This window comes from Columba livia, chromosome 6, assembly GCF_036013475.1.
Source record: "Columba livia isolate bColLiv1 breed racing homer chromosome 6, bColLiv1.pat.W.v2, whole genome shotgun sequence".
Lineage (NCBI taxonomy): Eukaryota > Metazoa > Chordata > Aves > Columbiformes > Columbidae > Columba > Columba livia.
Genome location: NC_088607.1, coordinates 5,386,852 through 5,404,882, shown reverse-complemented (window position 1 = coordinate 5,404,882; position 18,031 = coordinate 5,386,852). Strand labels below are relative to the sequence as shown.

Here is an 18,031-nt window from a genome sequence, read left to right as displayed (position 1 = left end):
GAGCACAGGTAAGTAAAATTGTTAACTTTTACTATTGCATGAATCTGCCCTAAATTAAAATATTTTATAAGTTCATGTGCTTATTTTAAGTTAGAACACTGAGGGCTCCTTGAAGAGGAGATGGTGGTACCCACTCAACATCATTCCCCACCTACAGCACCCACAATGAAACCCTCTGCTGATCATCAGTTGACTCAAAATCAAACCAACTGCTGTGGAAAATCAGATCAGTTGAACTGCTACTTCATAGGCAAAAACAGTTTTTATTTATAAGAAAATAAACAGAGAGAGAACTTTTTCAGCAAGTTCCACAAATGACAATAGATGCAAAGCACACAAGATATGACACCAGCTCTGGGAAGCAAGTCACCAAGTCCTGCCTTATTTTCTCATTTACGTACCTGAAGCTCACTAGACTTGGCCCAGGTAAGCTGAACAACTTGTCTGGAAGGATCTGAAGAAATCTATAAGACAAATCTCTCTATTCAAATGTAGTCCTTACTACAGAAAAACTTAATACTCTTTATGCTTTATTAAAGACAAAGGAGGTCATTAAATGCTTTTCTTTGCAAGACATTCTTAAGACCCTGTCCTTATTCATCCACAAAAATGCCTTATAAACGTTTTCCTGCCAATTGCCTGAATTTAGTATGTGAAACTTAACAAAGTCTGCTTTACAAAGTTGAAAATGACTTCATTACTTTTATCTGTGTTTTGATTCGTGACATGAAAGCACAATGTATTTCTTAAGACTTAACTAGGAAAATGTGGTTTAAAGGAAGAAAATCTGAACAGTACTTGCTAAGATTGCATTCTCCACTAATTATTGTTGGCAATTGCTTTAGATAAACACTCAAGTCAAAAACATTTTATGGCTTTCTCTCCGTCTTTGAAATCCATTTGGTTTTTGATGTGTGGCCAACACCTTTCTGATATCCCAAGAGGCTGTTATTCCTACCAGCCCTACCGCCTCTTCTATTACATCCTCATCCTTTCTCAGAGTTCACCAAGGAAAAATTTGCAAGTTTAGCTTCTGGAGGTGACACAAGTGTAAAGTTATTTTAACTTCTTAAATTCCAAAGTTTATATTTACTGTACTTCTAGGCTGACTGTAAGTTTGTGCCCTGAAATGGATTTAGGCCAAGCCTAGCCTACATAGTCTCACGCCAAAAGCCCTTTCAAAGCTGTTCACTACTCACTGCTGATACTCTTTCAAGTAACACTGACGCACAATACTCTGGATGAGTTCATCTTTTGGCTCATAGCATTTCTGGCCTGCAGATTCAGTTTCTTACAGTAACTAAATTTACCGTACCTTCAGTTTCACTACAGCCTCACTGGCTCAGCTGAACTCAGTTCTTATCGCTCAGCATATGTTTTTATACACTTACTTCACTTTTATGAACCACATCAAGTGTGGTCAGTGCATTATCCTTCTTGCACACTCGTTCTAGCTCTACAGCCACATGAAACTGCTATGATGACAAAGGGTTCTAGGAAATTTGCTAAGCGCTGCATTTTTTACCATTTATTTATTTCTGTGCATCCTCTCCAGACATGTCTGGAAACACTTTATCACTTGAGATGACTGGATTTGGTGGAAGCAGTTCTATCAACAAAGACGGTACAGCACTGCTAATATCCTTTCGACTTCCCGGGACTTTGCCTTTGTATCTGTGAAAATTACCTTCTCATGGAGCTGTTGAGTAATTGGAGTCTATAGAAGAGACACTGTCACTTCACATGTAAAACATACAAGGTTTTACCCCGTAATTCAGTTACATGTATCAATATTGTTTGGAGACTAGATACATAAAAACCCTAAACTTCAGAAAAATCAATTCTGTAGGTTGAAAGTACCTGTTGTTTTAGGAAACTGAGCAAGCGAGGATGCCAGATGTCTGTCTTTACAGAAGTATCATCCTGTAAGTCTCAAAGCTAAGAATACGTCTGAATTCTTGTTGAATAAATAAGCTGTCACTTCTTTCTCTTCTCCCCTTCGGTCCTAAACCATAAAATTATTTATATAGCATTCACCTATTGAAATTTGAATATAGGTGAGATTTCATATATAATTCAGCCTTGCCACTGCGATGCCATAAAAAATTGCAAAGATTGCAAATAGGTGTAAAAATTCTTTGTTCCCAGCCCCCTATCACTATTAAATGCAACTCATACATAGATTTCTTTTCTAAAAAAAACCCGAAAACATATCAGATCTGTTGCTAAGTATCAGTAAAAAACAAAGCACAAAGTAGAAGGAATCTAAGACTCTCTATACAATGGTTTGTCTTGGTAGATAGGAGGCACATACTGGTTTGATTTCTTGGCGCAGCTACACACCCACACGCATCTTCAAAGATTGTCAAGAGACACTGCATAATAAGCTCGAAGAAAGAGCCGTGGTCTTCAGAGGCAGCCCCAGAAATACTTTTATACTCAAGAGATCAGGAGGAATGAGAAGAGCAGGAACCCTGACACACTCCCATTAAATTCTGCTTTATTTCTTTGCGCAACCCAAACCAATTTCCCCCCAAAACTGCGACTTCCCTCCTGAAACCAAAACACGAGTTTCAAATCCTGATATGGGTTCCTGCTGAAATACCAACATGAAATAACGCAGAGGAATTATTTTACCATTTCTATTCACGGCAATAGCATTGGTGTGCATTTACACAGAAATTCAATGTTTCACGTTCTGAATTTTTTCCCACAGGTAGGAATTGATTAGCACTTTTATAAAATTATTTTGGGAAGCCAACACCCAAATATTTTTACTCTCTGGGCACATTAATCTTTATTATTACTACCTAACACAAGCTGAAGTGCAAACCAGCTACATCTGGTCAGAGAGCCGGGCAGGCACGTGCGAAGCCGCATCCCCACACAGGCGCAGAGCCAACATCGCGATGAAAACAGTGCGATGGTTCAAAGGCTTTTGGAGCAAACTGTTGCTAAACCAGCTTTTCGGGGGTGACCGATTTGGGTCAAAGCTGGTTTTGATCAACAGCGATGTGGAAAGCTGGGTTGGAGCACCAGCGCTCGGAGCCGCGTGTGATGGGTGTGATGGGTTCCCTCCTCCCTCTTGATATTCCACATGGACATGGCATTTGTAATTTGTCAGGGGATAATCTAGAAATGCGAGCAAGCTAACTTTTTTTTTAATCTTATTTTTCCATCTACAGGAAAATAAGTGAAGAAATAATTAAAAATAAGCGACAAATTTATTGACTTTCTTATTTTTTAAACAGGAAAAAGGACAAGTGCCAATTTTCAGGAAAAAAACCTCACATTAGTCACAGGGAAATATTTCTTACGTTTTCTGTACAGAGTGGATTCAGAATTAGATTAGTAAGAAGCCTTACTGAGGTCTGGTATTTCTAATTCAAAAAAGAAACGTGGCAATCCTGCTAAACTCTGAAATGATGCTGTTTCTGATCAAAGGTTTCGGTTTCCTTAAATGATACTTAAAAACCTTCTGGAACAAAGAAAGTACTTGACCATCTTCAGTTTGTGCTACACAGAGAACCTGGACTTCTTTTTCTCCATAGCAGGATGAAACAGCAGAAGAAAGAAAGTGAACAGGCAAAGAGCCAGTCCTAATTCAACATTCAACACGAACTGAAACCTGTGATTCCCTTTGAAAGCAGTCTTTGAAGGACACTCCCACATAAATAACTCCTATTATAAACTGGTATCCATTTTGCTTAAAAATGGAATCTTAGAAAAACTATTTTTACCTCTAAGCATTAAATCCACAGGAAAAATAAAGCATGAAGTTTAATGCTTGACAACTGTAACTTTGAGACTGACCAACGGGTAGCCTTGGGTTTTGGTTTTGTTGCAAGTTGGTTTTGGTGTTTAATTTTCCATTTTGAAGCAGTGAGGACTTGCATCGTTGTAAAAGATGAACACTGTTCACGTTTCCCAAACCCAACTAAAATAATGTGTAAAATTCAATTTACAAGGAGTTAAAAGGTTTCATGATACCCAAGCTTTCAAACTAGGTGTAAAAATGATCAAAAGCAGCACCCATCCTTTGCTGGTTACGCTACAGCAATGTTCATTTTTTGGAGAAACACTACAGCCTTGTTGAAAAAGCCACATCTGGTTTACATGACCTTGTCATAGTTAATGATCAATGATTTTAAAACAAAGACATTTTAAAAGGAAGAAACAAACTAACATTTCAAATTTTATGACTGAAATATAGGAGATATGAATTACTGGAAATAGAAAATGCTTCTACCTCAATCAGAAGTGTAATGTATCTGACCTTTGAATTTAAGCTCATTTATTACAAAATTTAAAGCATTATTTCTTTTCCTTCGCCAGCAAAGCATACGAAGTCATCCTCAAAAGTGAAATAGACAATACACAGTGACAAAAGAAGCAACGCCCATTAGCAGCAATATTTCTATAAAACAGTTGAAATGTGTTTTTTCTCATGTTGCTTCATTCATCCTAGACTCATACATTAAGAAATATTAAAGACTTGTATGCCTTAGGGTATAAAAATACTAACTTGAACCAAAATAAGAGTACAGTTAAAATGAAGCATAAACAAGTACAATTCAATGAAAAGAATTCTTAATTAAAACCAGAACACACAAGTCACAAAGGAAGTACAGTAACATATTCTCAATCAGCCAACTCTCTGCAGTTACTCTAACAAGAAAAAAAAATAGGAACTTTTGAAATAATTGTTCAAAAAGAGAATGTTTCTAAGGAGAAAAATTCATCTTATCTAACTACTGTCATGAGACAGAAGAAAACACAGTTTTAAAAGTATAACTTCAAAGGGAACCTTAAAACGGGTGAAGATGGGAAGCTGCAATGAGGGTAAATCCTAAAACCATCTTCCATACAAAACATTTTCGGCTCCGTGCCTGAAATCATACCGCTGGTTTATGATTTGCAATTCAATCTGGAGAAGCAAGCAGCCTAATCACCCGACAAACGCGTTCAGAATCCGCTCCCCCTGCTGCGCCACGCGGAAACAATAACTCATTGTGTTTTGACTCTTATTCTAGTAGTAAACATGAATAGGGGCCAATGGAAAACATTTCCTGGGAATACAGGAGTTCAGAGCAGTTCTCGTTTTCAGCTATAATTCACAGGAATTAAGCAAAGGCTCCTGGTTTACCTGGAAACACAATCTTTTGCCTAATGGTAAAATACAATATGGTCCACTGGTTTGGACACATTTGAAAGAGATGCACATAAAAGAATAAGTATAAAATCCCGGTTTATTTATGAGGAGCTCTCATAGAATAGAATTATTCTAACCTACCTCAGTTTATTATCCTGAAATACGGTGTTAGGGAACAGACTGCCTGAGCTTATTGAGACTTACTGACTGAGAAACGGCTACCGAAGGCTGGGTTTAAATGGTACTGATACTTCTCCAAGGACTTGCTTTCCAGGGATGAACTATAAAAACAAAAACTAGACGTACCAGGTGAAATGTTAGTTAAATGAGACTGAACGACTGCTTACCCAAAACCAGCATCCAGTGCCTCCAAGTCAAGACACTTAGACAAAAAAACAAACAAAGAAATATAATCTAGTAGATGGCAAGTGGACAAAGATAACTATTTCACTTTTAGATGCGTTTCCAGAAGACAAAATGAACCAGCCGATTCTTTTGAAGTTGTATCTCTGACACTATTCTTGATGACTTCAGATATGAGAAATGAGAATGTGAATTGCCAATGAAGAATATTAACTCCATATCCAGGAGGCTTTGGTGTTTGTTTTGTTTCGTTTTGTTTTTTTTCTTGTTTTTAATACCCTTCCTTTTTGGTACAGCTCGGATTTAACTGCAGGAACACTGAGATACCAGCTCTGTACATGTCCCTGCTGACTGTCCCCAAACTCTTCTGTGGCTGCAGAACCAGGTTTTGCAGATCCAGACTTGTTAGGACAAAGTTTTACAAGCTCACTCAATCCACAATTCATTTTTGCTGGACTCTGCAGGCATTTCTGGTGCCCAGTTCTGATCACACTGGGTTCTGGGGAGGTTTATTTGCTCTGGGTCAGCATTGATGAGCTTGGCCAAGCTTTCTCCTGCATGTCTCTGTGTTTCTCAGAACCTCCATTAGCTGAGTTTTTCTGTTCTTCAAAGTACCTGAGGCATTCAGAACAACACGGGAACGTTCAGTATTTTAAGCTGCTCCTTTCTCTTTAGAGACAGAAGGGAAAATCATGGTGAAAATCCAACACGCACTTGGAAACAGGACAGGAAAGTAAATCTCTAATTCAGTCGCTAACAGGGAACTAAACCAGCACACGTATCTTTCCAGAGAGTTTAGCAAGGTATCTGTCATCTCAAAACCATCATCAAAAGTGACTCAGTTACTGTTGGGAGAGACACATTAAACATGCCATTAAATCTGTGAATTAAAGGCTGAGAATACTAAATTAGGGACGCACCTTAAATAGAAAAGACGAGGGATGGAAAGCAACTGCCACACAAGCACTTCCTATTAGAGATGAATGAAATATTTCATTCCTCATGAAAGACATTACTAAATATTTTTCTTAGATAAACACAGAATGCTTACCTCATTACTAACTCCAGTAGAACTTTAAAACCAGGAACAACACTGACATCTCAAACAGAACTGGTTATTCCATCTATTTCCTGAACATGTTTTACATTAAAAAAACCCAGAAGCGCTGCATAAACTGCATTTACCCAAGAAGCCAAATACTCAACTTCACTAAAATCAGTGATTTTCTAACTACAAAGTGGCACAGATGAGTCAATCTCTGGTTTGTAGCACAAACAGTGACCTAAAACGATGTACTGACCTTCACACCTGGGTGAGAGCAAAAAGCAACCGGCCATTCCACTATCTGGAATTCTGCAAATTCCACTGATTGCAAAGCTGAGATTTATGACATGTCAAAGTGTTTCAGACTTTATTTTTCATGTCAAATAATTTTACAAGGCCTAACAATGAGGATTTTTGCCTCATTTTATATATTTTAGAGTAATTTTGCTCAAATTGAGAAAACACACGTTGTAACTTTAATAGGCCACCATCACCCTCTGGAATATAAACTTGCATTCAACAAATTTTAAAAAATTGTGGCTGAGATAGAAATATTAATTAAAACAAAGGGAATTTTAGAAATTCTGGTGTTGTGGGGTTTTTTTTTGGTAGGAGAAGGAGAAGGAAGGAGGAGAAGGAGAAGGAAGGAGGAGAAGGAGAAGGAAGGAGGAGAAGGAGAAGGAAGGAGGAGAAGGAGAAGGAAGGAGGAGAAGGAGAAGGAAGGAGGAGAAGGAGAAGGAAGGAGGAGAAGGAGAAGGAAGGAGGAGAAGGAGAAGGAAGGAGGAGAAGGAGAAGGAAGGAGGAGAAGGAGAAGGAAGGAGGAGAAGGAGAAGGAAGGAGGAGAAGGAGAAGGAAGGAGGAGAAGGAGAAGGAAGGAGGAGAAGGAGAAGGAAGGAGGAGAAGGAGAAGGAAGGAGGAGAAGGAGAAGGAAGGAGGAGAAGGAGAAGGAAGGAGGAGAAGGAGAAGGAAGGAGGAGAAGGAGAAGGAAGGAGGAGAAGGAGAAGGAAGGAGGAGAAGAAAGAAAGGAAGGAGAGAAACAAGCAAAAAAAAACCCCAAGCCAAAACCAAATATGAGAGTCAAGCTGAGAATTACAAATGCAAGTGTTTCCATGAAACAGGCAAAGCTGAAGCAATTGGCGGTAGCTTATCAGCAAAATAAATCAGATTACAGCAATCAATTTACTGGCTAAATTAATTAAAATGTGGAATCAATTATGTTGCATGCGAAAAGTCGGGATGATGTCAGCAGAGCGGAGAGTAAACAAGTGCTGAGGCCTGAGGATGGTTATGGAAGGTCTGACCCTGCACCAAACTCACCGCGGCGGCTGGTGCCACGTGGCTGAGCTGGGACTCATGACATCCCTGTGGTGTCCCCTCCACATCTGCTCCGTGTCTGTCCCTAATTACAGCTTTTAACTTTTATCACATTTAGAAACTAATCCCATATGCTAGTTCTCCTAGGCATGAAATAAATCTGCGTGATGGCTCTACTTATCCACGTTATTTAATTTTTAATTTCTGTTCTTGTGTCTCTAACACCTTCTGAGTATGGAAAATGATTCCTGCGAGGTTTGGCAGTCCTTGTCCTTCCCCACATTCCCCTGAATCTTCACCCACTAATGAGTTCACTTCTGGTCTAGTCACAAAAAGAAAAGCAGAATTATTCCACTAGAGAATCAAACATCACAACATTCAAATCTTGAGCACACAAAGATTCATCTCTTCAATGTGAGGAGGTATGCCAGGATATCTTCATTTTTCAAGCAAAGTCCTCAAAATTAATGTAATTTCAAAATACATCTGTTCATTACACAACCTCTATGACGGTCATTTTGAATTAAAACATATTTTTAGGAATTCTGCAGCCCAAGCCAGATGTTTCATGAACTACACTAGAAGTCAGACAATGGTGCTTCTTGAGGGGTGCTGGTTTACTGCGCTACATGTATTGTATGTTAGAGGCAGATACATTTACAATATCAATAAATACAAATTTTTAAATCACATATATTTAGCAAAGTTCAAAATTTGCAAGAACAATGCAAAATGGAGTTCACGTTATGACCGTACTTCAAATCACATTTCAAAGACCTTCTGGTCCTTGCAATGGTTTTGTAAGACTCCGTTTCAGAGTGGATGGTTCCGAGTCACTTCCAGCCCACAAGTCAATTTATGCTGTGCCAGTTCCTTAGGACCCACCAATTAAGTTAATAACATTAACTTTTTATTACAGAAGCACTGGAATATTAAAGCATATATATTTGCATACAAGGCTAAAATCCCATACCAGTCATTTGCATTTAGTCCAAATATACTAAAAAGTGAGGGAAAAATTTGCCTGGCTACACCTTCTTGGCACTATCATCATTGTCCAAGTATCTTATATGCTCAAGGATCACAGTAGGTTTAGAAATATGCATTTTGATGATTCCAAGTGTTTATAGACTTAATGAGAAACAGATACAAACTTGTAAGATGTGTCTCTTCTAGAGAAGCTGCTAGAAATAATTTATATGTCTGCCTTTTTCTTGGTTATAGAATTCAAATTTATTACCTATGGCTCTAATAAGAGAGTGGGCAGTTAGTTCTTTAGAAGAATTGAGTTCATGATCTATCAGGATTTATTTAAACTGTTTCCTAACTCTTCAAAGTACACAACATTGTATCTTTAAACAAATTATAAACAGCAATTGTTTGAGAGCAAACCAGCAATTTCTCCAAATCAGATTGCACAGTTATAAACAATTTGATCTTTTCCATCTGTGATAGTTTTGTGACTACACTGTCCTCATCTCAAGAACTTCAGTGCATTTATAAACATTAATCTGCATCACACTACCCTTATAAACATTAACATGTACCGTCTTTTGCATTAATCCATCTGACTAGACCCAAAGATGCAAAACTACACATGGACATCATTTTGACAGGGATCTAAACCATCAGACGTGACCAAATGACAACGGCAGTTCACTTCATGGATACAAATATGTCATCTTGGCCTTTTTGTTATGAGGGGGAGGAAGAATAAGACCAGAATCACACTAATACACTATAATTTTAAAATATATCTTAAAATTAAACAGCCTCTGTACTCAATGGGGAAAAGAATAAAGAGAAAAAAAATCAAAATACTTGTATTGACATACACAGAAACATAAAACATATTTTAAATATGCCCTTTTTATTATTTATTTTATTTATCTCTAAATTGTACATAAAATGGAATGTTTTGAAAAATGCAACAGTAGAAATCAAGGTTATTGAAATAGTTGCAATGGATAATTTTTCTAGTGAGAGCACTGTGCGCACAAATATATTCTTAAAATAAATACAGTTTTGTACAACTGTCCAAGCCTGCAGACTTCTGGGTAAGAATTCTAAGTTTTATTTACTAGAACTAACCCTCAGTTTCTTGCAAGAAGCATTAAGATGCATAATCAAGTCGTTAGTAAGAGGATTCAGAAGTAATTAAACACTGGGAATGTGGTTTGCCTTTTCCTACTCTGGCTTATTATGTCCAGCAGAATAACAATGCCACAAAGCTGTGAAAATTTTCATTTTGTACTTAGCAAAGAAAATGGAGTTTCTTCTGTCATATGTGAGAAAGTTGCATTTCTGAAGGATAAAAACATCAGCTTGTGCTCCTAGAAGTTTTAAAAATTTGGTAAAAACTTGCAATAAAAGTTACAAGACTACTACGGCAAAAGTACTAAGTAATATTCTCTGGTTCACTAACTCTTTTTTTCACTTGTATGTGAACATGAGGCAATTTGTAAGACTTTTTGGCTTTCAACATCTGTCTTTTGCACAGACACAGCCCCACCAGTTCCTGGGTGGCTGTAGGCAGATCACTGAAAAGCAGAGACAAAGACAAATTATCTTCTCCTGATTCCAATGCCTATCGTCATTTGGGCTCGGACCAGCTGGAAATAGCTCTAAAGCCCAAATTCTTCTAAGGACCTCCAACAGGGTCTGTATTGCTCTGTGGAGATGGCAAAGCCTGGTCTGCATCAAGAACCAGGAGGAAGGTGGGCACTGAATTATTAGGCACTGGAAAATCCCTGCTGTTGTAAGACCTTGGCTTCGCAAGCTCTTTGGGTTTCTCGTCTAGTTTCCTTCTACATAGTGTACCTAAAAAAGGCTTCTCTTACTCATCTCTACAAATATCCATCTGGATTTTCAAGTTTTAATCCTACCATTACCTATTTTAACAACTTTCTTCTGCTCTTGTCAAGTCCTCAACGTTCTGCCTATATGAACTACTGCAAAATTTGCTTCCTTATCTTTCCAAGTGTGTCACTACCAGGTCCCCATACCCTGATCACATCAGCCTGGACTCACTTCTGAAGCTTTCCACAGGCTGTTTCAACCCCATCTTCATTCCTAGCACCTAGAGGCAGTAATACCAGTTCTACCTCTGACTATGGCATCTGAGAGCCCAGACTAACATCTGGTTTTGAAGGAAACTCTTTTATGTCTCCCCGTATTCTTCATTTCTCCTACACCTCTCATGCTGTGGAAGATTTCTGCATAAACTCTAAAAGATAACTGATGCATTTCCTTAGATCTCCCCCTTAGATCTCTTCAAAACTCTACTTCACTGTGATTACAAAAAAATGATACAGTCAGTTTAGTCTATTATTACTATTTAGTCTTTTAATAATTTAGTCTATTACTATAACTAACCAGAGAAACCAGAGGTGCTTCTCTCTTTCTTTCTACCATCCTTTTGCATCCCTCATGGTTTATGTTAGACTATACTCTCTGGAGTAAAGAGGGTCTTGTGTCCAAGAACACACGAAGCCAGCACAGAGTCCATGTATGCCTTTGTTATGTGTATTTTTCAACACTGGAGAAAGCCCTTTCATTTTAATTACTATATTCCATTTGATTCCGTTTTGATTTCACTCTATTATTAAATATACAGGAAGTTGAACAGATGTCTCTTAGCTCAACCAATTTATCAACTTCAGCAAACTAATCAGTTTAGGGGGGAAATAAAAAGTGCAGCATTAAAGCCCTTTTCGATCTGCACTATTCAAAGCTGCTCAGAGGACTGAGACTGAGCTGAGATTGCCATGGGCCATGCTTCAAAATTCAGATCCCGCCCAGCTTTGTCCCTTGGGTCAGAGCAGCCTGGTCACCGTGGCTGGCACACGTACACCCCACATTAAGCAACAAAGTCAAGAGGCTGTTAAACTACAAAAGCTTTGAAGCCACCACTTCAGACTGGGATTGTATGAATGTATCTGCCCTTATCTGAAGTTGCTTCTTAAAGGTGTTGACATCCCAGTGGTGATGGGGAAAAAAGATTTGAAGTTTCCCACTAATTTAATTACCATCCCAAATGCAGATTTTCATAAAGGTTCTCTCTCCTTCATGAAGATGTTTTTCACAGGTTGTCTCAGGAGCAACAAACTGAAATTCTCAACAGATGTTAAAAAAAACAAGACATCTCAGTGCGCTGGTGTCAGAAAAAATGGAGATTGGAAGGACATAAGTATTGCCAGGATACCAAGTAAATTATTTCTAATTCTTTTCATGCTGCATTTGTTCCACGGGGCAAAGCTCTTATTGAAAGTACCAACGAAGTAAAACCCTGAAGACCAGTTTTCAGATGAATATTGTGACAGACAGACCATGCCCAGCAATATTTTAGCAGGCGCTCTCATGTGGCCAAATCTTACTCATCAGTTTCGATATGTTGTCAAAGTGACTGACAAGTATTTATCTGCAGAGAAACCTTTTAATTAACTTATTTTTTCTTCAACATAATTCCATCTGTACTTGCAGCTTCATTTCACATCCTTAAAAAGTAAAGGCTAATGGCCTGGTAAATGCAGTTCAGCACAATTTCAATTTTCAGAACGCATCAGTATCCAAAGCCCCTATTACTGCCATACCTCACTAACTGCTCTTTTATTTGTAAGTAAATGACTGGCTGCTTTTTAATAATAAAAACGTCGGAAGCCTAACAAACCTTTCCTTTATAAGATGATGCCAGGTCTTCTGAAGTTTTCAAATTGAACAGACAGCAAAAATGACAAATCTGTTCTGAGGCATGAGTAATTTAGGCAAAATCAGTGATTTATAAAAGCAAGAATACATGACAAACATGACCTTTCATCCATGAATGTTGTCTGAGTGCTGCTATGCAATTTTTCTTTTTGAAGTAACTGATGTTTTTTAATACATGTTAGGAACTGCACAAAAGGAGCCCACTAGCAGTTTATTTATGTATCAAATTTGAGCGTTTGCTGGCACAAGACCTCATCGTTGTCTCTGTAGGACTGGAGTGCTTTGAGGTTAAGTAAGGCTGAATCTCATTACACCAGCCAAAAGTATTACAGAGTTGGACCTATTTCAACCATCAGGCACCCATGATTTTCCATCCTAAACAATAAAATGTTATTATCGTTCCTATGATTTTTTTTTATGAACTGTTAAATACTTTCTTAGACTTATCTCTGTGGTATAAAGAGTTAAGAACTTTGTTTAGTTTGCCTGTCCTCTCTTCATCGTTCTCCAACTGTTAACAAAAGTATTCAACGTCAGAGGAGAAGGGGATGGAAAACAATACACTTTAAACCCATTTGAAAATGCTCAATCACGGGACAACCACATAATGGAAAACAGGCAAAAATCCTCCACAAATACCAATTAGTACTTTCTGATACTTCAGAAAAGAAAAAATAAATCTGGTTATGGGAAGGAGCTCTGCAATGCAATGTGTATGAATACTCAGAAATCCTTTCCACATTGCAGAGACTTGTAAGGCCAGAGCACAGAGCACCCTCTCCTGAAGCAACACTTGCTGCTGGTCTATAACACATTTTCATAACCTGTAACTGGTAAATTTATTAGTTTGTTGGGTTTTTTTTAAGGGAGGGAAAAGAAGTTCAAAAATTGCCAAACATGATGAACAAACAAGTGTGAGGTAACGTTTCAGAAATTTTCTGACATTACAGACAATATTAGAGGATGGCTTTTTCCAGGGACTGTTTTATTGCCCCAGGCAGCAATACAAGTCGCACTATTTCTCCCAGTTGTTTACTGGATCTGATTATTGCCCCGTTTCTATGTCCGAAGTCCCACTCCTGATAAATCATGCCCTACTTAACTGACATAATTACGGGCTGTATTATAGAAAGCTGATTCAAGAGGAATAAAGTCCACCATCGTTCCTGTTGCTCTTTTTTAAATTCACTGTAACTTCATTAAACTCACATTACTGACTATTGTGGAGAGTGAAGAATTAAGAAGGAAACTGACTTTACTGTTGAGAAATAGCTTCCTCAGAGCTAGCAACTATTTAAACCTCCAGTGCCTATAAGCTCACAGCAGGTCCAGTGCATTTCAACGTGTAGCTATGTTTTAATTTCCTTAAACCACAGGACACAAGTCACAGTTCCAGTAGTGTCTGGAGCGAGATATCCATTGCTGATAACGATGCAAAGTTTTATACCCTGCAGTTTCCAAACGCGTGGTATGCCACAGGAATTTCACAGAATTGAGAAGACGATGCCCCTTTGCTTGTATGGGGTTAACACCTTCAAAGGCACTAATTTAGTTGTAATTTTTGCACTTAAATGAATGCACTTCTTAGTGAATAACGCGTGTTTTGAACACCACTGGCCTCCAAAAGCATTTCCCTCCTTCCTCTTACCTTTGACATTTTTTTCCAGTTTCATCTCATCAATCCTAGTTGGATGTGCCGCCCATTTAAATCTCTTATGTATTAAGCTTTCCCCGTGGTGACAGATACGCTTTCCCAAAAGCACCCAAGCTCCCCCATCTATTTCCCACCGCATCGCAGGGCTACATGCACAGTCTCTGAAGAACCTTACACAGAACACCATCCTGCTACTGAAACTTTTAAATCAGCATCTATACCTAGAAATGTATTTCATGTCAGTACTGTAGAACATTTACAATTAGGACGCATCATTATTTCACTATTCCTGTTGAGTAACCGAGTCACAGCAAAAATGGAAACGTGCACAGGACGAGGAAAAGCAAGAAACTTGATGCAGTTTCACCAGAAGTTCACAATCCTGCATAAGTGGTCACCTCTTTTCAGATTCCTTTCATTTACCTACATCCTGCCCTTCCAACAGCTAACCAGCTAGTGAAGGAAAATTTTATTAAATTAAATTAAATTTTATTAAACTACAGCCATGAAAAAATAAAAAGCAAGCAGCAGCCGTTGAAGACTATTCAAACTTAGAGACACGTAAATCTGTTTTGTGATGGCTAAATGCAGACCAGGGCATTATGAGCTTAATCACCGACATCTCTGAGTAATACCACAACCCTTCTCAACTGTTATTCAGTGGGGAAAAAGTTTCAAAAAGATGATATTCAGCAAATTGCAATTAATAAAAGAAGTTAATCAGTTTTTTGGTTTCCACCCAAGGACCACACCAGGCATCTTCTAACATGGCTCCCTTGGGGTCTGCAATTGGCGCACAGAGTCAGTAGCTAAAGCAAGTAAATGTATTTTTTTTCCCTTCCATTGCATTATTTTACCGTATCTTTACTGTATTATGTTCTGGTCAGTAATATTTTAACCGTTCCATCCTTGCAAATCACTAAGTACCTACTTAACTTATCGTAAAAATCTACATCTCATCTACCCCAAGACATTTAAGATGTTTCTGCTGTTCATTGTATTCTCCAAATTCACTGACAGATTGTTAAATTAAATCTGCCAGTTTGCTCCTCAAGAAAAGCAGCGGATGCCTTTGAGTTCCTCCTGCCCTTTCATTTCCCTGTATTGATTCTAATTTCCTTTCTTCATACATTCAGCCAACTGGAGTCTAAGGGGAGGAACAATTACTTGTTGAGTTTTGTTCATGTGCAGAATAACAAATATAATTACACAGAATCCCAGAATGTCAGGGATTGGAAGGGACCTGGAAAGCTCATCCAGTGCAATCCCCCCATGGAGCAGGAACACCCAGATGAGGTTACACAGGAAGGTGTCCAGGTGGGTTGGAATGTCTGCACAGAAGGAGACTCCACAACCTCCCTGGGCAGCCTGGGCCAGACTCTGACACCCTCACTGAGAAGAAGGTTCTTCTCAAATTTAAGTGGAACCTCTTGTGTTCCAGTTTGTACCCACTACCCCTTGTCCTGTCACTGGTTGTCACCAAGAAGAGCCTGGCTCCATCCTCATGACACTCACCCTTTGTATATTTGTAACATTAAGAGGTCACCCCTCAGTCTCCTCTTCTCCAAGCTAAAGAGCCCCAGCTCCACCAGCCTTTCCTCATAAGAGAGATGCTCCACTCCCTTTATCATCTTCATTGCACTGTGCTGGACTCTCTCCAGCAGTTCCCTGTCCTTCTGGAACTGAGGGCCCAGAACCGAACACAATATTCCAGGTGTGGTTTCACCAGGGCAGAGTAGAAAGGAAGGAGAACCTCTCTCGACCTACTAACCACCCCCTTCTAATCCACCCCAGGTACCATTGGCCTTCCTGGCCACAAGGGCCCAGTGCTGGCTCATGGTCATCATGCTTTCCCCAGGACCCCCATGTCCCTTTCCCCTATGCTGCTCTCTAATAGGTCATTCCCCAGCCTATACTGGAACCTGGGGTTGTTCCTACCCAGATGCAAGACTCTACACTTGCCCCTGTTATATTTCATTAAATTTTTCCCTGCCCAACTCTCCAGCCTGTCCAGGTCTCTGGATGGCAGCACAGCCCCTGGCATGTCAGCCACTCCTCCCAGCTTGGTGTCATCAGAAAACTTGCTGATAGTACACTCTATTCCATCGTCCAAATCATTGATGAATATATCGAATAATACAGGCCCCAGTACTGCCCCCTGAGGCACTGCACTAGATACAGGCCTCAACTGGACTCTGCCCCATTGACCACGACTCTCTGGCTTCTTTCCTTCAGCCAGTTCGCAGTCCACCTCACTACCCGATCATCCAGACCGCACTCCCTCAGTTTAGCTGTTATAAGATAAAACTCTCTATTTGCTAATCCTCGCTGGAGAAATTGTTAATTTTCAACTTTTTATCCTGTATAGATTTGCATAATACTTCAGCAGCAGATGATGCCAATGCATTATAAAAACAAGACAGCCAAATTACAGACCTATCATTACCGGTAACCTTACCTGCCGTTGCATCCTGGTTGAATCGACAGTATTTCGACTGCTCGAGCAGGGGCAGACATCGCTCAATAGGCGTCCAGACGTACGTCTCTGGACACAACAAGTCCGAGGGCCTGTACTGACCCTGGAAAGGAGAAAAGGAATACAATAAAAATAAAATAAGTCCTACCAGTTGCACAAGAACACTCTGGCTACAACTTTCCAGATTTTCCCTTGAACAAGGAATAGTTTTTAATCTAATCTACAGCAAATGCGTCAGGAACAGCTTCACTGAAATCACAGACTTACTCCTTTAGTATTTTCAGCACCATCTCCAGGATACAAACTTAACCTTGGCACTTGAAGAAAATGTAAAATTAACAGAACACATTTTTACGGTATCCAAGATGAATTACAAAAGTTTTGGCGTTGCTTACTGACACTTTGTATTTAAGTTGTCCTCTGGAGTTCTGCTGAGCTGGTGCCGACACTAAAGAACTCAGCACCTCCAAAAGCAGCTTGTCTCAAGTGTTGGTCATTCAAGCAAATAATGGAGATTAAAATAAAAATCTAACAGAAAAAACCCCACTTAACAGCAAGCAGGATGCTATTTTTATTGCATTAGTGATAGAGCATTTTGTCGTTGCTACTTAAATGGTAACGTTTTCTTTTTAATTTATGGATTTTTTCCTGGAATAGGTTACAGGTAATGATTAGTGAAATTCCACCATTCTATGTTGATTTATTTAAAAGATATTCTTTGCAGACATTCCTAGAGACTAAACAGTTGTAATTATTTTCCCTTTAGCTACACAGAAAATCACCACCTCAGCAATAATAACCTCCTCTAACCAGATCTTCGTTTGATTTAAAATATGATTATTCATTGGCCTGTAACTTAAGTCAAAAATCTATCTCTGAGACATCATTCATTTAACCCAAACCCTCTCAACATCCAGAGCCGTGTGGTGGAAATATCCAATTATTTTTTAAACTGAAAATTCATCTCACGTATCAGCTTGAAAAACAGGCATACAATATATAGAATGAAAAAGTTTAAGGATCTCAATTATACAGGTCTTGTATCAACAGTTAAAAGACTGGGCGCTATATTAAGTCACACTGCAGTGACACAATTAAGAGTTCTTCATATCAAATACTTTAAACAAGTAATGAAGATGATTGGCTTGATATGAAGTTGATTTTTTTCCAACTTCTACTACAGAAAAAGGTAAAGCGGCCTTGAATGAAGCTGACCAGCATTCGGGAAGGGACACAGATCTAATAACAGCGACTACAGCCTGGTGATAAAGACATTTTTAAAAGTTGCATCCACAAGCTTTGCTATTCTTCTTTTAGACA

The 18,031-nt window shown here is 38.9% G+C and overlaps 1 protein-coding gene across 6 annotated transcripts in view; it reads right to left on the bottom strand.

Moving 5' to 3' along the window:
* ATE1 (arginyltransferase 1) overlaps positions 1-18,031 on the bottom strand; it is an 85,799-nt gene that overhangs the window by 4,316 nt on the left and 63,452 nt on the right. For all 6 annotated transcript variants that reach the window (XM_065066843.1, XM_065066844.1, XM_065066840.1 and 3 more), the window contains one exon: positions 16,694-16,814. In XM_065066843.1, the coding sequence (XP_064922915.1) occupies positions 16,694-16,814 (121 nt within the window). The remainder of the gene's footprint in view (positions 1-16,693; positions 16,815-18,031) is intronic.